This window comes from Anolis sagrei, chromosome 1 (assembly GCF_037176765.1).
Source record: "Anolis sagrei isolate rAnoSag1 chromosome 1, rAnoSag1.mat, whole genome shotgun sequence".
NCBI classification, from domain to species: Eukaryota; Metazoa; Chordata; class Lepidosauria; order Squamata; family Dactyloidae; genus Anolis; species Anolis sagrei.
In genome coordinates, this window is record NC_090021.1 from 166,189,148 (window position 1) to 166,209,063 (window position 19,916).

Sequence of the window (19,916 nt, forward strand, 5' to 3'; positions counted from 1 at the left end):
ACAATAAACTGAATCCATATCCATTCCAATGACTCAAAGGTCAGCTAGATATACAGTAGCATATAACAAAATGGTGATGATAAAGAGTCAACATAAGGCATAGGTGGGAATCAGGTAATCCTCCACATGTTGCTGGACTATGAGCCCCAGCATTCCTCACCCCTTTTTAGACTTATGGTATCTCAACAATTTCAGTTCAACAACTTTTGAAGGATCATATGATTCCCACCCACCCTGTAAGAAATATATTTGTAAATTTTCATAGAACTATAGAGTCATAGAGTTGGAAGAGACCTCTTGGGCCATTCAGTCCAACCCCTTACCAAGAAGAAGGAAAATGGCATTCAAAGCATCCCTGACAGATGGCCATCCAGCCTCTGTTTTAAAGCCTGACTGGTAATGTTTCAGCTATAAACAGGCAGCTTCCGAGTTACAAACATGCAACTTACATGTGACTCATAGCTAAGAGAAGGGGTGAGACAATGGGAAGCGAGAGGACATCCACTCCTCGAAAGGGAAAATCACTTTGAAAGAGTTATCATGGGTAAACATGGTCTCCATGGAAGCTTTATCACCGATCCTTGTTTCCACAACAAGCTAAATTTTTAAAATCCAACTATCCCAGCACAGAAAGTGAGGCAAAATCTTTTGAACAGTGGCACACACAGCAAAGCAAAAACCACAGGGGCAGGCCAGGTCCTACTGGTCAGTCGTAAGGCCGAACAGGGTATAGGGTTACAGCCTGTGCTGGACGGGGTTACACTCCCCCTGAAGACAGGTTCGCAGCTTGGGAGTGATCCTGGACTCATCGCTGAGCCTGGAACCCCAGGTCTCAGCGGTGGCCGGGAGAGCTTTTGCGCAATTAAAACTTGTGCACCAGTTGCGCCCGTACCTCGGGAAGTCTGATCTGGCCACGGTGGTCCACGCTCTTGTTACATCCCGAATGGACTACTGCAACGCGCTCTACATGGGGTTGCCCTTGAAGACTGTTCGGAAACTTCAACTAGTCCAGCGAGCGGCAGCCAGATTGCTCACCGGAGCGACATACAGGGAGCATACCACCCCCCTGTTATGCCAGCTCCACTGGCTGCTGATTCAGTTCCGAGCACAATTCAAGGTGCTGGTTTTGACCTACAAAACCCTGTACGGTTCCGGTCCAGTGTATCTGTTCGAACGTATCTCCCTCTACGTCCCACCTCGGAGTCTGAGATTATCTGGGGAGGCCCTGCTCTCGACCCCACCACTGTCACAAGTGAGGCTGGTGGGGACGAGGAGCAGGGCTTTCTCAGTGGTGGCCCCTCACCTGTGGAACTCCCGGGGGAAATCAGGGCATCATCATCCCTCCTCGCCTTTAGGAGAAGGGTGAAGACTTGGTTATGGGACCAGGCCTTTGGGCACTCCGGCAATTAAATCAGACAATCAGGCGAGTAAGACCAGCAGGATTGATGAAGTGGAACGTAAAACTAGATCTATGAGTAGCGAACGCTGACCATGTAAGAGGAGAAACTGGGTTTGTATTTGGTTTTATTGATTTTATTGATTTTATGGTTATAATGTATATTTGGTGTTAACTGTGTATTGATGTAATTTTGTGTTGATTGTTTTTATGATGCAGGCATCAAATTGGGCCTTGCTTTTGTAAGCCGCCCTGAGTCCCCTTCGGGGTGAGAAGGGCGGGGTAAAAGAACCCCAATTAAATAATAAATAAAATGTAGCCGGGGGGGGGGGGCTTGGGGGGTTTAATCCCCCCCCCCCGAAATTCTTATGGTGGTCCGCGAGAAGGCCTTACTGGTACATTATTTAAATTGTTATGTTATTCATGTCATGATCTGATCACCATACTCAATATATCCCATATGCATGGGGGTATTGGGGTAACGATACAAAAGGTTTGCTAGGGTAAACCCTCTTTCACTCAGACTCAGCCCCCCCCCCTGAATCAAACTCAGCTCCCCCCGAAACAAAATTCTGGCTACGGGCCTGCACAGGGGTATTAATCATTGTCTATGTTATCAAAAGCTTATACTGTATATGACTGGAGTTCCACTTAAAAAATGTACCTGTTCTGACTTACATAGAAATTCAACTTAAGAACAAACCTACAGAACCTATCTTGTTCATAACTTGGGGACTGCCTGTACATGTTTTTTCTGTGCCTTCAAGTTATTTCCAACTTATCACAGTGCTTTCTAAGGCAGAGAGTGCGTGACTTGCTGAATATCATCCAATAGGCTTTCAGTATAAATCTCCTGGGGCTATGAAATTGACGTGCTGCATACTTAGCTTCCCAAACAAGTAGGTGTCTTTCTATTTCAGAATTTCCAGAAGGGGAATTATTAATTTATTGTATCAAGATCAACCAGCAACCCTTGCGACAGCTTTATCGTTAAAATGCCGCAGCACCTTTGACTGTTTCTATATTTGTAGCACGGCACATGCTTCTTTGCTTTGTTCTTGTGAGTGCTCAAAAAGTCCTTCTATGCAAATTGGCTTTTTTTTTTGTTCTGAAACTGTGCAGCAAAATGCAGAAGGTTAATGAGATAAAAAATTGATGAAGAAGCCATCCTGTTGATTTGATATACCACAATAGTGGTTTCCTGTACTACAAAAGCTGGTCATTTTTATCTGATAGATATTGAGAGTTTGCTGACAGTAAACTGGATGACAGCACTACGTCACATGCTGCTGTGTGTGCAGAGAATCAGTTTCTCATCACAGACAAGTTTTAGTCCTAAGCCCACTTCTCTCCATTTCTGGAGGGTCTCATTGAGTGCAAAATATTTCTTTTGTGGGCCAGTAGCCCATGGTCCAAAAAGAAGAATTCCAAATAGGAATATTGGGGAGGACCCCATGCTGCTTTCTGGGTTGTGGTATACAGACCACAGGTAACTAACTACTTATCCTGTGGCCTGATGTCTGAGACTGTTGCCCTGGGCACGCCTAGCATTATTTTTTAAATTTTTTAGGTAGTACATTGGCCCTGCCATATGTTTTTAAACATCGCTGTGTTATTGTTAATGTTTATTGCTATTTTCTGTTTATGAGTTTATTTATTGTTTGTATTACTATTGCTATTGTTTTGTTGTTGTATTGTGGGCTCGGCCTCATGTAAGCCGCATCGAGTTCCTTGGAGAGATGGTAGCGGGGTACAAATAAAGTTATTATTATTATTATTATTATTATTATTATTATTATTCAGGAGATGATGTGGTGTAGCAGTTAAGGGTGTGGAACTAGGGTTTGGGCGACCTGGGTCCTAGTCCTCATTAAACCAGGTTAAACCAGATAGACTTGGACCAGCCACTCAGTTGTTCAGTTAGACCAGTGGTTTTCAACCTGTGGGTCCCCAGGTGTTTTGGCCTACAACTCCCAGAAATCCCAGCCAGTTTACCAGCTGTTAGGATTTCTGGGAGATGAAGGCCGAAACACAGGTTGAGACCCACTAAGCTAGTTGTACCTTAGCAGGCCCGTAGCCAGGATTTCGATTCGGGGGGGGGGGGGGGGGGTGAGTTTGTTTCGGGGGGGGGGGGGAGTTGAGTCAGAGTGAAAGAGGGTCTACCCTAGCAAACCTTTTGTATCGTTACCCCAATACCCCCATGCATATGGAATATATTGATTATAGTGATCAGATCATGATATTAATAAACACAGCAGTTTAAATAATGCACCAGTAAGGCCTTTTCACGAACCACCATGAGAATTTGGGGGGGGGGGGCTGAAGCCCCTCAAGCCTCCCCCCCCCCCCGGCTACATGCCTGTACCTTAGGAGACTGCAGTATAGTTAGAAATGGGGGGAGGTAGGAGAAGAGGAAGAGAAGTGTCAAATATGAATTTTCCCCATTATGGCTACTGTGGCCTTGCCCTTGATCAAGCCCAGCAGCAGGAACTGTAAAGCTAAGATCTCTACACAGACACATGTTATTCTACATATAGAAGATTAATAGACTCCCTTCCCAAACAGGGAGTGAAAATATCCGATGGGAACCTTATCATACATCCCAGAAAATGCATTTTCAAGTAGGAAACTCTTCATTTACGAATGCTAGATACCTACTTCATCTCACATGTGTCTCTCCTTTCTGTATCTATCTAATAAAATAATGCATCAGAAGTATTACTGTTCTTAATCAATCTAATATTCCCTTACATTACAGTCTTCCTTTTTTGAGGTGGAGGGTAAGTCTTGTGTAGCCATGCAAATTTGTGGCTAATAATAATAATAATAATAATAATAATAAGAAGAAGAAGAAGAAGAAGAAGAAGAAGAACAAGAAGAAGAAGAAGAAAAAGAAGAAGAGCTGGATGATCTGTACAGAAAAACAAGAAAACTGATGACAATCCACCGCTCATTACACCCGTGTAGTGATGTCGACAGACCTTACCTGCCCAGAAAATCAGGAGGCAGAGGGCTTCTTCAAGTGAAACAAATGATAGAAGAAGAGAAACATGTAGTGGCAGATTATGTGAAAGGCAGTCAAGAACCAACATTGAGAGAAGTCAATAGTAGTAAACTGCTTCAAGTGTAAATGACAAAGAGTGAATACCGCAAAAACACAATCCAGAGCAAAAGAGAAAACTGGCAAAAGAAGGCTCTCTCCATGGACAGTTCCTGGGAAAAATTGAGAGCCAAATTGACAAAGAAAAAACATGCCTGTGGCTCACAAATGGAACTTTGAAAAAGGAGACGAAGGACCTGATTCTGGCAGGCCAAGAACAAGCCATTGGAACCAATGCCAGAAAAGTCAATGACAGATCCCAAGTGTAGACTCTGCAAGGAAGCAGATGAAACATCCTCAGCTGCTGCAAGAAGATCCCGCAGACAGACTACAAGCAGAGGAACTTGTGCCACATATACCATCTGCCTGCGACATCTAACTGGTGGGATCACAAGCCGGAAAAAGTTACAGAAAATAAACACGTCAAACTACTCTGGGACTTCTGAATTCAGACAGACAGAGTTTTGGAGCATAATACTCCTGACCTCATGATCATGTTAAAAAACAAAGTATGGATCATCGATGTTGCAATCCTAGGCTATGATTTCCACCTCTATATCGTATTTCCTATCAGAAGATTACTTTAACTTCATAACTGCTTTGAAGTTGGAGTTGTGATTATGTATCCACAAAGATCAGAATGGAAAAACTTTTGATTCACAGAAACAATTTTACAAGTTTTTGAAATGTATATCAACATTACTTTTGGATGATTTAGGAGTATTTAAGACCAACCTTCTAGTTTGTTTCCAACAGTTCCTTCTACCAGTTCATAATGACAGTACTGGTTTCACTTTATTTGATGGACTGTTGAAGTAGAATGGACCAGACTGCTTTGGGATAGTGTTTATTGCCATGTAATTCCAGCAATAGTACAGTCACTGATTTTATGGAGCCTACTAAAAGCCTTCAAGTCTTCAGATCCCACCTGATTTTGGAAACCAAGCAATCAGCTTTGCTTCTAAGTACTAAGCTTACTTAGTACTTGGGAGACCACCAATGAATACCAGGTGCAGTTGGCTATGTTCCAGAATAAATTGGTAAAACCACATCTGATTTTTCTTTCCTATAAAAACCCTATGAAATTTATGGGGTTTCCATAAGTTGAAAGAAGATTTAAAAGCACATATAAACACACATATAGAAAATTAAGCTACGCACTCTTCATCCTCTCATGCCACCTGCAGATGAAGACTACTTTAAAAATGACCCTAGTTTGTTTTTATTTGTTTCAGTTCTGTATGACATCGTGTGCTTCAATGGTCTGTGATTGTACAATAATATAGATTGAATGTACAATAAAGACTTTAAAAAATGAGAAGACTGCACAGAAATGTCTTTAATGGGCTTTGTATGTGCTGAACTTTTATTATTGTTATGTTTAAAGTGTCTTTACGCCTTTTACGTTAGCAATCTTTTAATAGGACATTTAATTTGTTTTAAAACTTTAAAAATGATTATTGTGGTCTTTTTAGATCTATAATTTTAATTATGGGAGGAGTGTATGATGTCAATTAAACAAATGACTGAATAGGAAAAAATTACTATGGACTTGGTTTGAGAAGAAAACTGCTGAAAGCACGAAATTGGCTTGAAACTCACAATAGGTCAGACATGTGTTTCTGTTAGGAATATGGCTATTATATCAAAACACCTTCTCTAGAAAGTGTTTTATGTTGTGTTTGGGCTCGGTCTCTTGTAAGCTGCACCAAGTCCTGTGGGAGATGGTAGCGGGGTATAAATAAAGGTTTGTTGTTGTTGTTGTTGTTGTTATTATTATTATTGTTATTATTGTTATTATTATTATTATTGAAAGGCCTGGGAGAGAGTCCTCCTAAACAACCACTGAATTAATAGGACTTGCTCTAAATTAAATAGTATATTCTGATTCACAATGGGACCCAGCATCTCCAAAGTTTTGTCTGAAACCTAGGCACAGAATTGCCATCATAGCTTTTATATGTAGAAATATTATATGTATATATATATATCCATGTGTTTTCAGTGAATCTCACAATGCAGAGAGCAGCATGGCATAGTGCAGGGGTCCTCAAACAAAGGTCTGAAGGCCAGATACCACCCTCCAAGATCATTTACTCAGCCCTCGCTCAAGGTCAACCTAAGTCTGAAACTACTTGAAAGCACACAACAACAACAATCCTAACTCATCAGCCAAAAGCAGGCCCACACTTCCCATTGAAATACTAATAAGTGTATATTTGTTAAAAACGTTATTCATTTTAATTATTGTATTGTCTTTAAATGTTTTTTGCACTACAAATAAGATATGTGCAGTGTGCATAGGAATTCATTCATGTATTTTTCAAATTATATTCCGGCCCTCCAACAGTTTGAGGGACTGTGACCTGGCCCTCTGTTTAAAACGTTTGAGGACCCCTGGCATAGTGGTTTGAGTACTAAACTATCCACCTCATCACAAAGGGCTAAAATTGGTGGCATGTGCCAATTTTAGCCCAGAGAACCCTCAGAGCCAGCTGGCTCCCATCACATGATACCAGTAGGACAACATGGGCCCTATTGCGAGCTCTCTAATCCCAAGGTTTCAATATGCACTTTGTCATCCAAACCCATTGAATGGCCTTTGGTACATCACATTTTCTCAGTCTCAGAAGAAAGCAATTACAACTCTCTTTTGAACAAGAGAACCTTGTAACAGGTTTTCTTTAGGATTGCATAGGTCAGAATTATTTTAAAGCATACAACAACAATTAGTGAATAAGGTAGATTATCTAATATATAGAAGATAGACTTTTAATCTTTTGGGCCAATTTAAAAGGGCAAAGATAAAAAACGATCTCAGTTGGATGAAGTCAGTTCAAGGCTTAGTCTCCATATTAGAGAAACCTTGCTGGATAATCATTCTCTGTGCTGACACAATAGAACCAAAAGATAATCTGTGTGGTGGCAATGACAGTAATACACGTGAGATGCACACACTAAAATGTTTCAGTATGACTTGGAAGGATGAAGTGTGCTCTCCATATCCGGCTGTGGATCTTTTTGAACAAAATGACACAGTTTTGATGATCAGTGATGGAGATCCCACTAAAAGAGAAACTGGTATAAAACATTAAATTGTGTCTACCATGAAAAATTAGATTTCTAGGTATACAAAAATGTATAAATGTGCTTTAGTTAGAAATAAAGCAGCCACAAAAAACTAAAGCCACTGTGAAGCCACTGAACTATATCCTACGACAGGGAGCACACAGTCATGAACTTTGTGGTGAACATTGCTCAACATGAAACTACGTTCTCATGTCAGATTTTTTACAGTAAATTTCAATAATCTCTTTCATTCAGGCCAGAGTTTGTAAAAGTTACATCTGGTAACTATTCTTTGGTCAGCAGGCCATGTAGTTCAAAGCTATCTTTACAAGGGGCCACAAACATTTACCATGGAGTAGGTTGTCCAAGATGTCTTTATAACTTGGTTTCCACCTACAAGATTCCATGCCTGAGATTCATTCGCCCAACTCAAAAGATCTTAAAGAATGGTACTGAAAACACTTCTGCCTGAGAAATCCTGGCAGTCAAGAGCATATAATACACTGGGCCCTTGGTAGCCACTGGGATTTGGTTCCTAGAACCCACATAGATTCCAAAATCCATGGATGCTCTTGTTCCATTATGATTTAGTAAAACAGCATCCCTCATAACAAAAATGGCAAACTCAAAATTTGCTTTTTGGATTTTTTATGGATATGTTTAAGCAATGTTTTAAAGCTGCTGGTGGTTGAATCAGTGAATGCAGAATCCATGCATACATAGGTTTCACTGTACTGGGTTAGATTTGTAATTAACATAATATATTCTGCCAGGTATGTTGGACTTCAACTTGTGGAAGCCTCAGTTTCTGTCTGAACCAATGATCAGGGGTTCTGGGAGTGGAAGTCCAAAATCCTTGGAAGACCAGAGTTTGGGAAACATTGGAATTGTCTGATTCAGAAGCCAGTAGAAGGATCACAGGTATATTTGTAAACTTCAATTTCAATGAAGGAAAGCCAAAATGAAATTTCAGCAGTAGCCAAGAGTGTGTTTGTACAGTTAATGCTGGTGCATGAACTGGGGCTGTTCCACAAGACATCTGATCTGCCCATGGTGACACATGTTCTAGTTATATACTCTAACAAGCCTTTGAGGGCCTGTCATTGAAGAGTGTTCAGACACTTTGCTTGGTCCAGAAATCTTCAACCAAAAAGCTTCAGACAGACTATTAATGAGCTCATTATAGGGAGCATAGGACAGCTCCACTCATTACCAGTTTGTTTTCAGGCAAAATGAAGAATATTGGTTATGACTAATAAAGCCTAATATAGTTTAGAGCAGTGGTTCTCAACCCGTGGTTCCCCAGGTGTTTTAGCCTACAACTCCTAGAAATCCCAGCCAGTTTACCAGTTGTTAGGATTTCTGGGACTTGAAGGCCAAAACATTTGGCAACCCACAGGTTGAGAACCACTGGTTTAGAGTCAAGCTACCTGGCACGCTGTACCTTCTACTATGAACCTGTGTCCCTAAAATTGGGAAGCTATCTTAAAAAGAGGGGTGATCCAACCTTCCATATAATGTGTGGCAAATTCACTCTATCCAGCATAATACAAAGTGATGGGATTTGCATCTCAATGACCCTGGAGGGCTCCATGATCCTTGCCCTTGCTCTAAAACCATCCCAGTTGGCTCATAATGGTGTCTGAGAAGGCGCTTAGTTAAAAGGTTAAATGTGTTTATTACTCATACCAGCTTCACACTATTAAGAAAATACGTATCGGAACTCCTTAAATTGATATTGGAGAACAACTACGGCCCTAGACAACTTTGTAGTTGACATATTGTATTGCCAAATGTAACCACGAAAAAAGAGTTCCACTGTAATATCTACTTCTGCGGAAGTTACTGTTATAGTATGCCTTAGAGTTGTTTCTGAGATTGATCAGATCTGTCATAGAAGAAAATCTATCAAGGAGTTTTCTTAGCAAAATGTGTTGGGTGGTGTGCTTTGCCTCCTCTGAAGCTGAAAGTGAGACATGCCCCCCCCCCCCCCCCCCCCTGTGAGTTTCCATTGCCAAGAGGGGATTTGAACCCTGGTCTCTGGAGTCTGAGTTCTATACTCAAATCACACTGTTTCTCACTTCTGCTGATGCTAAGCCTATAAAAATCTACATTTTTATCAAATAGCACCTACTTCTTATACCAAGTAAATTATTTTTGAGGTGCTTCAGATTGTAAAACTGGAAAATAACAATTGCAGCACTCTCCTGATGGTGGGGCACATTGAGATGGGTAGCTAGGGACACCCTTCAGAATTGTGCTATAGCTATTTGTTTCAACACACCCCACAACAAGAAGAATTCTTGTAGTCATCACATCCTAGCCCTTTGTCTGGGATGTTGCTTGGCTAAAGAAGTAAGTTTTAAGGGTCACATTTAATCATTAGTGACCATAAATGTGAATAAGCTTGCAGTCTTATAAATATTGAACAGGAGCCAGCATACGTACAGGCAGTCCCCAAGATACAAACATCCAACTTACAAATGACTCATAGTTAAGAACAAGGGGTGAGAAAACAGGAAGTGAGAGAAATCTGCCCCTTGGAAGGGAAATTCACTCTGGAAGAGTTGCCATGGGGAAAAGGTGTCTCTATTGAAGTTTTCTCACCAATCCTTGTTTCCCGGACAAGCCAATTTTTTCAAAACCAATTATCACAGGGACAGAAAGTGAGGTGAAATCCTCTAAACATGTACACAGACAGCAAACCAAACACTACAAGGGTGTTGACCCTTCCCCATGCTATCCAAAACTAGAGATAGATAGATAGATAGATAGATAGATAGATAGATAGATAGATAGATAGATAGAGGCTGGATTTACACTACCAGCAGCACCTGTTTGCCTCATTTTTGAGAACTAACCTGGCTGCCCTGCTGAAAACTGTTAGAATGTATAATGCCAGGTGAAGCTGAATTAAAATTTATTTATTTCAAGGTATTTCATTGCATCCAAGGAAGTGGGTTCTTGTTTCACAAACTTCCAAGTTCTATACATAGGTAAACCAACAACCAATGAAAAAAGTTTTGTTAAATATCCTGATATATGAACTCAAATTATTCATAAAGGTAATAAGATTAAGATGAGACACACCATTCCTCTCTAGCCCCAAAAGTGTAACCGTACTTTTATTCATGCTTAGATCCTGAATGAAAAGCACTCCCAGTAACTGCTGCAGTTTGGTTCCAGGACCCCAGTGGATAGTAAAATCATGTGTGCTCAGGTTTCATTCTATGCAACTGTGAAGTAAAATGGTGTTTCTTGTACAAAATGGTGAACAACTCAAACAGCTGCCTGTGAAATGCTAGGAGGGTACACCAGCTCATATCAATATTGTGCTTAGTATGCAACAAAATTAAGGCTTTGCTTTTTTGGAATACCTTTGTAAATATTTTTGTTCCATTTGTGACTGAATCCATGGATGAAAAGCCCATGGATTATTGGGGGGGGGGGGGCAACTATAACTACTAATATTAATTTGGTACGCCTAAGTAAATCTAGTTTATATTATAAGGACTGAGATGCAAAATGCTTTCAGAGTGTTGGTGTCGAAAGAAAATATTTAAGCACTTAAATAATTTTGGCACTTACAACAACTTTGTCTCATAATAGACATTATTAGCATTATCTCTGTACATAAAAACACATAGATGCAAAAAAGTAGTAAAGGGAATGTGGCTAAAAGTTTAGAGTAAAGGATGGGTGTGGTCAGCTTAAATGAAATTGTTCATATATACAATATACACTTCCTGTTTCCACAATGGAAAATACAGAAAGAACGAAAGGAAAGTGGACCATCTCTTCTCATATGATACAGTATTTAAGTTGAAGACATTTTTCAAATTGAGTAATCTTTCTTTCTGATGAAATAGTAGCTTTGCTCACTGCGGTTTGTGCACGTTTTGAGCCAACCCACAGCTTCATCTCTCACATCATCATAATAAAGTCTTATTACCTTCACAGGTGAGCTGAAAGTCTCTCCCTCTCTGCCTCTTTCGAATACACTCATACTCTCTCACACACTCTCACACATTGTCAGGGCTCTGTTTCACACCAAGACTCTGTAACTTGAAAGATCTATCTCTCTTCTCCTGCAGTTCGAAATACTTGTTTCCTGCGTGCTTTGGACTAAGAAAAAATTGAACATCTCTACCTGCCTGGCATCTGATTGTGAGATGGTGGCTCTTTTTCTCACCATTGCCTTTTCCAGCATTATGACTGGCTTCTCCAAAGGTGAGTTTTCAAGAGAGGTCCAAGATCGAAAAACACTGTTCTCTGCAGAACAGTAATCCAGAAAAGAGAAATACACTGAAAACTAGGGCTATTATTAATGTATTGTTAGTGCTGCTATTGTTTATGATGCTGCTGGTGTTATCTGAACTTGGCTGTGTACATGGTGTTGCCTACAGATGAGAGGACAGGTCCCCTCCGCGGGCAACTTGCAATCTATTATGCACTTATTTTAAGCATGTTTCTACTTTGCTATTTAGTAAACAACAACAAGAAAGAGACAGAGTTCCCAGAATGGTTCAATAGAATCAGAAAAAAACACCTGTCTTTCTATCTGTAATCTAAAGCAGGGTTCTTAATTTGTTTTCTACTTGCAACTCCTTTCTGCCCAAGAAATTTTCATGCAAACCCAAGTATGTAGGTATATAAAATCAAATATTTACTGATTTAAAAAATCCACATTTGTAAGGGTTGATTTTCCTTTTTCTGAAGTTCAAACTATGATGAAAAGATGATTTGTTTAATAAGTCATGCTTAAACAAATTTATTTATTTATTTATTTACAGCTTTTATATTCCGCCCTTCTCACCCTGCAGGGGACTCAGGGTGGATTACAGTGTACACATATATGTCAAACATTCAATGCCAATTTGACATACAACATATACAGACATAGACAGAGACTATTTAACTTTTTCTGGCTGCCAGGGGAGCTGCCACTTTCATCGTCCATCTGCGACACTGATGAAGTACTTCTGCATTCCCTGCATGCTTTTGCTGGAGTCTTTTTTATGGACTCATAAATTAGTTAATTTAGCCTCCCCACACTTTAAGGTGGTACCTTATTTTCCTACTTGACAGATGCAACTGTCTTTCGGGTTGCAAAGGTTGACAACAGGCTACACAATTGGTTGGAAACCCACTCCAACCCGGGCTGGCTTTGAACACATGACCTTTTGGTAAGAGTGATCTTAATGCCGTTGACACTCAGCCAGCTGCGCCACAATCCCGGTGCATTCATTTTCAAAATGCACATAAACTGTGTACATTTGATTCAGCCCAGATGACAGGAGACAGGAAAACTTGTACAGAACCAGAGCAGAACAACTTTGGTGGTAGAGAACAGGAATGTTGACACAATCACACCTTATACATCAACCTTATCCATATCAAGGATATCAGGACTACTTTTTCCTATGGTGAAGATCTATTTTGTTTAGATGTTTAGTTATGATGTCTGCATCTTTGTTGTTTTTCCTTCAGTCATGGAAGTGACCCAGCCAGTGTTCACAGTGGCAAAAAGCCAAGGGGCTGCCAACTTCCAGTGTGGATTCACAAACACTGAGGATGCAAGGGAACTCAGAATAACTTTGCTTAAACAGAGGGACAATGAGTCCATCCAGATTTGTGCATCTTCCTTTCCTTCGGAGGAAGGCAGTCCATTCAAGACGAATGAGGATGGCATTCAGTGTCAAATTCATCCTGGCACAGAGAGGGTAAACATTACCCTTTGGGGTCTAAATACCACTGATGCTGGGCTGTATGTGTGCCAGGTGGAATGGATCTACCCTCCGCCCTACTACTCCGTCCTGGGAAGTGGGACCCAGCTTTTTGTCGTTGGTGAGTCAAGAAATCTTATGAATGGTTTCAGCTGATTCTTTGACTAAAAAAGAAAGGAACCGCAAAACAAAATGCTGTGTTTCAGGCATTTGAAGGGTGTTGTTGTTATTTATTCATTCAGTTGCTTCCGACTCTTCATGACCCCATGGATCAGCCCACGCCAGAGCTCAATGTTGGCTGGCACCACCCCAATTCCTTTAGGGTCAAGCCAGTCACTTCAAGGATACCATCCATCCATCTTGCCCTTGCTCTTACTTTTTCCTTCCATTTCCCCCAACATAATTGTCTTCTCTAAGCTTTCCTGTCTTCTCATTATGGGGCCAAAGTACTTCATCTTTGCCTCTAATATCCTATTTGAAGGGTAGCCAGATTGAAAGCTGGAGAGGGCTTCTGTATCTTTCATGATTGTGGAAAAAAGGAATTTCAGCAGGTCTTCACTGAACTTCCCTCTTCTTCACAACTGTTAAAGATAAAGAGTCCTGCCCAATTTTCAGCCTGACAACTCTATGTTCACCAACCTTGAACACTGTAACTTTGAATTCACCCTGGCAATCTCATTTGATTCAGAAGTATCAGCCTCCATCTACACTTCTCTATAATCCAGTTTCTGAATCCAAATTATCTGTTTTGAACTGGATTATATGGCAGTGTAGACTCATGTAATCCAATCCATAGCAGTTCATCTATATTTTGAAACTGAATTATATGGCAGTGTAAATTCAGCTTCACTGACGCCAGTGGGATTTGTGCCTATGTAAGCAAGTTGATGGTTCTCTTGAGAGGAGCGTAAAAGAGCAATTTTGAAAAACTTTAACTTCCAGAATTGGCAAGAGGATTCTGGGAGCTGTTTCCCAAAAAATATACCTTTTCCAAGCTCTAACCTTAAATCCCTGTAATACGTTGTGTCCCCCAAAATATTCATGCACCTCACCAAGTGCTCTGATTTGTCCAAATTAATCCTCTGCTCTCCCACTTTTTCAGATGCTTTTATAATATTCCTGTTTCTCTCTCCTCCTCTTGATTGGCATCTTTGTCCTCAGTTTACTTCAGTTGCTTTCAACTGAGTTCAAAGTGGAAAAAATAGTCCACACTTAGTATACTCAAGAGGGAGGAGAGGGCTAAATAAGGACAAAGGACAAGAGCATTAAACAAACCAACAAACCAGAAACGTTTCATTATATATTATGACAGCCCCAGATTTAGATGTGGCTTTGCAAATACCAGATGAGGAGGTGGGAGGAAAGATTCATATATATTTTTTGCTTTTCATTTTTAGTTAACTGCTGATTTAGTTTTTTTTTGTTAAATGGAATATTTATTTATTTAACAGGTAATTTCAGTGCCTGCAACCCTCCCCATCCCTATTGCCCGTTTCCACCATAAAACGTCATTTTTCAATCTGTCTACATATCAGAAAACTAAAAATTATGTTGTTTTGATTTAATGACTTGAAGTGTTTTTATTTTGGGACTGCATAGGAGAGCTGGCTCTTATGATTGGGGAAACTGAGAAAAAACATTAAGACATGTTATATCGTACTTAAAATAATGATTGGGAAATCATGTATTTCAGAGAGAGATTCATGCCCAGCTGTATATCCGTATTTTTGGATTTCTGTGACAATTGCTTCTGGATTGCTTGGCTACAGCATTTTAGTCACAATCTACATGATAACAAAGGTGGTAAGTACTATAATGCTAACACTATGTGTGCACATTTGGGAATCATAGAATTGTTAACAGGCAGAAAGATCATCCAGTTAAGCTACATTTTGTGAAGTCGAAACACATGATCAAAGCCCTCTTGGTGGATGGCCATCCAGACCAGGGGCAGCTGGTCATCTATTTCAGTTCAAAGCAGATAATCTGTGGTTGCAAAAGAATATCTGTAATATTCCATGGCCTTCCAAAGGTCCACAGGTGATTGCTCATTACATTGAACTGATGGGTGATACTGACTTGAGGAGTTTATCACACAAGCTGGCAAATGGCAAGGACCACAGGACAATGGTATCTTGGACTTTTCACACGACATCACTCCTTTCCTACTGCGGAAAGCACCCTGGAAAGCTAGTTTCTTTTACAAATAATCCATCAATTATCTTATTTTGTAAAGAAACACATTCTATCAGCCTCCCAGTGGAAAGACAGCAAGAAAGATGAAATGTCATGGGATAGGTCCAAGGCAAAGATACTACAGTTCTGCAGTAATTGCAATTTGTTTTCCACCTTAGTAGACTCTTAGGATTGGTACACTGAGCTGGTCACTGCCCCCAAAATCAGAAAACAGCCTTGTGCTCATTTCTGTTTCTGAGCTTAGCCATTAGACATGTGACTAGGGTTGAATATATGACTGTTAAAAAAAATGGTTTAGTCTTTGGTCAAAATTTGCCAAATAATGGCTAAATATTTTGAAACATTAGCTTTATTGGAATAATAACAAATATAGTGGTTTAGTCTCAACAGTAGTCCTAATTACAGTAAACTCATCAGGATTGATTTAAGTGTTGATTCATCCTTAACAACAGAGGCTGGATCTATACTGCCCTATATCCCAGGATCCGGTCCCAGATTATCTGCTTATTCTAGAATATAAATCAGTGTAGACTCATATAATACAGTTCAAAGTAGATAATCTTGGATCAGATCCTGGGCTATAGGGCAGTGTAGGATCCAGCCTCTACTTCAATTTGGACAAAGCAGTAGGATTTGGGTCCATTAAAACATGATAATAGCATATTATCACACCTGGGAAATCCCAGGAAATATTGATGCCATTTGCAAATTGCAGTGGAACTGGGACAAAAATGGAAGTTTGATTATCTAAGTGATACATAATCCCATGTGTCAGAGAGAAACACAATATTGTTATACATCTGATGTCATACTACTAAGATCTAAGGCAGGGAAGTTTTGAAGACAGTGGTATCTGCTTCATAATATCACCGAGCACTATGGTGATGTCAGGTTTATGTTCTATGAAAAGAAATGATGGCTGTCAAATCAAATCAAATCATTTATTTCAGTCATTGACCAGCACAGGAAATAGAGTCTGTCATAGGCCTCTTCTACACTGCCATATTATCAAAGACAATCCACATTATCTGCTTTGAACTGGATTATATAGTCTACACTGCCATATAATCCAGTTCAAAGCAGATAATCTGGATTTTATATGGCAGTGTAGACGGGGCCATAGACTGCACGTTTAAGGAGAGTCAAGAGAGAAGGAAGTTATACAGGCATCTCAAAACACTTGGAATAGTTTTTCTTTGCAATGACAAGTTATATTTCTTGTATTTTACAGTTACGAAAAAGCATGTATTTTACGCCTGGGATCTACGAGAAAATTATACCGATGTAATCAAGAGAAAACTGCAACTGAAAAGGAAGAAATCTTAACTTCTGTGAAGTTTTTATGAAGAAAATGTATTTCCTAATAGATAGGAAAGTAATTTTAAGCCTCTTGATTGCGATTGGTTCACAATGAAGAGGGAGGTCTATGCATTAACAGAAATAATAACAAATTTACTCGTAGTTCTTGAATTTCTTAGGATTTATCCACACAATTACATGGAAAAAATGATCCTGCATAAGTGATTCCATAGTAGAAATAGCAGCAATTTATTCTGGTTTGAGTTAGGAAGTTCAGCAAAATCAGCACACAGAGTTTGTCCTGTATTGTATCGGGTGAGGTTGCAGGTTGTTTATTTTCTTGATATGTTGTGGCTATTACAGTGTGAGAAAGTTTGACATATTCTAAAAGTCAATCTTATTATTTAGGCAATCTCAAATCACCAGGGATCACAAAAGCAGGGATAGGACATCTATTATCCAATAGCTAACCAGATGCAGATACATGATGTCACAAAATCAAATTGAAATAATGTGAGGAACAGTTGCTTGTAGCCTAAAGAAGCCACCATTCAGTCAGAGAAGGTCAGAGAAGGTGGGAGCCGGGGTTAAGTCTGTCATCACTGACTCTTCATGAGGAAGCAAGGGAAGGGAAGGAAGCCCATGGGCACTCTCTCTTATCTCCCTTTGGCTAGGCCAATGGGAGAGGAGCACTCTGAGCCCATTTTTCCCAGTGTGCTGCTAAACTCTCAATGCTGGGATCCAATTTGGAGACGGTCAAAGAAGGAAGGGTGGGGGCACCTAGTGAAATGCTAGGGATTCAAGAAAGGCCTGGTTTCACCTTGGCTCCTCTGGTCCTCTAATGCGTATCCTATTTTGTGTGATGAAATTTAGCCAAAAACTTGAGTATTGTATACATTATAACAAAAAAGAAAGGAAGGTAAGAAAGAGGAAGAAAGGGAAAAATTGAGCGAAATTTCTACCTATTCTTTTTGTTCAATCAGCATAAAAGAACATGTTTACTTATCCTCAAATAGAGGATTCACTTCTCCTTTTTCTTTTCCGTTCCTTTCTTCATCTTGTGCCTAAGAGCCCAAGAGACCCACCAACCAGGCAGGAGAAGCATCCCAGGAAGCAACCACTGGACATGACTCTCCCGGAGATGTCACACTCAGTGCCACCTCCACCTCTTCCAACACACAGGCCCAGATGTTCCCTGAGGCCCAGAGAGGCAATCCGCCCTCTCATTCTGGCTTCAGCAGCCTCCTTCCTTCTCCTCCTTCTTCCTCCCAGAGACCAGGCTCTTGTAAACACTCGGGATTCAAGAGCCAGACTGGGAGAATGGACTCATACTGCTCCTCTCCCATTGGCCCAGCCAGAAGGAGGGAGAGCACTCATGTGCTTCCTTTCCTTCCCTTGCTTCCTCGGGAGGGGCCAGTGATGATGGAGGTATACCCGTCCCCCACCTTCAATGACCTACTGACTTTGGCTGCCTCCTCCTCCTTGTAATTCAGGGTGCAGAGGGGGCTTCCTTCCTTGTCTCAAAATCAGGAAAGGAATGAGGGCTCCAAAACTGACATTCAAGCCCCCTCCCTTTGTGTGACTTTGGGTCCTTCCTTCCCTGCAGCCCCATGGTGGGCTGGTTGTAAAAAGAGGAGAGTGCAAATGGAGAACTGACAGCAGCTTCCTTAAAAATAGATAATGAAGGAAGAGTCCAATGTTGTGGAAAGGGAGGGAGAAAGCAAGAATTTAGTCATTCAGATCTGAACATGTGGTGACATAAAAAAACAAAATACATCAGGGAAATGCTCCCTAATTGTATCTATTTACCAAGCACACAATAAGTATACACGTGTTTGTGGGATGTGTACCCTATCTCCAATTCTGAATCCGCTCTAGTTTTGTATTTCTAGCATTAGATCACAGCTGCATCATTTCCATCTTCTCCTCCCTCAAAGAATTTCCTCCACCACAATGATGATATTGGAAGGCCATCCTTGTTTTATGTATTGTCAAAGGCTTTCATGGCTGGAATCACTGGGTTGTTGTAGGTTTTTTTGGGCTGTATGGCCATGGTCTAGAGCAGGGGTCCTCAAACTAAGGCCCGGGGGCTGGATGCGGCCCTCCACAGTCATTTACCCGGCCCTCGCTCTGAGTCAACCTAAGTATGAAACTACTTGAAAGCACACAACAACAACAACAACAACAATTCTATCTCATCAGCCAAAAGCAGGCCCACAGCTTCCATTGAAATACTAATAAGTTTATATTTGTTAAAATTGTTCTTCATTTTAATTATTGTATTGTTTTTAAATGCTTTTTGCACTACAAATAAGATATTTGCAGTGTGCATAGGAAATCATTCATGTTTTTTGCTAATTATAATCCGGCCCGCCAACAGTTTGAGGGATTGTGGCCCGGCCCCCTGTTTAAAAAGTTTGTGGATCCCTGGTCTAGAGGCTCTAGACCATGGCCATACAGCCCGAAAAAAACCTACAACAACCCATCCTTGTTTTCTTTATTCAACCAAGGCTCTACCACGTACCTTTTCATGCTTCACCTCCTCCCCATCTTCTTCTCACCTATTTTGTATTTTAAATAAATGTTTTGTAAATATAAGTATCAAATGCATCTTCATTGGTCTCTTCTGAATAATTGTTCTTTTAAAAAGCTCATAAGAAAACATAACTCATTGCAGTTGAATGAATGTACAGTTAGGAGTAATCAGTTCCCAAATGATCAAGATTGTGTCTGACTGCAGAAATTAAAACCTGAGCTCAGAACATTAATTAAATGTTTTTTTTAAATAAGAGCTTCATATTCCACCATCATGAGTGAGTTCTAACATTATTAATATTCACTGATAAAAGTTTAATTTACTGCAGTAATTATTCTATTAAATCATTTCAAAGAAACCACAGGCAGCCTGCATGCTAGAGCTCTTATTTCATACGAACGGCACCAATCTTTACACCTGCGGCCCTTTCATATCGCACAGTTATTGCATTATAGTTCCACATCAAACACACCTTCCAACATTTCACAGGTAAAAATGTGGACACACATGTATAAGCAACATTGGAATGTGGTCAAAATGCCAAAGGTTATTAATGGGAACGAAATCCTGTATCTGGCAGCTTAGAAGAGGAGC

The 19,916-nt window shown here is 40.3% G+C and overlaps 1 protein-coding gene across 1 annotated transcript; it reads left to right on the plus strand.

Annotated features, from left to right (window-relative positions):
- Window positions 1-11,662: 11,662 nt before the first annotated feature.
- Window positions 11,663-17,335, plus strand: CTLA4 (cytotoxic T-lymphocyte associated protein 4). The gene is made up of 4 exons (XM_060754999.2): window positions 11,663-11,795; window positions 13,056-13,412; window positions 14,985-15,094; window positions 16,719-17,335. Exons 1-4 carry the CDS (start codon window positions 11,738-11,740, stop codon window positions 16,773-16,775), a joined length of 582 nt encoding a protein of 193 aa, XP_060610982.2. The 5' UTR covers window positions 11,663-11,737; the 3' UTR covers window positions 16,776-17,335.
- Window positions 17,336-19,916: the final 2,581 nt, after the last annotated feature.

Coding starts and splice junctions, on each gene's coding strand:
- CTLA4 (XM_060754999.2), top strand. CDS start 11,738: ATGGTGGCTCTTTTTCTCACCATTGCCTTTTCCAGCATTATGACTGGC. Junction 13,413..14,984: donor GACCCAGCTTTTTGTCGTTG/GTGAGTCAAGAA, acceptor CATGTATTTCAG/AGAGAGATTCATGCCCAGCT. Junction 15,095..16,718: donor TCTACATGATAACAAAGGTG/GTAAGTACTATA, acceptor TGTATTTTACAG/TTACGAAAAAGCATGTATTT.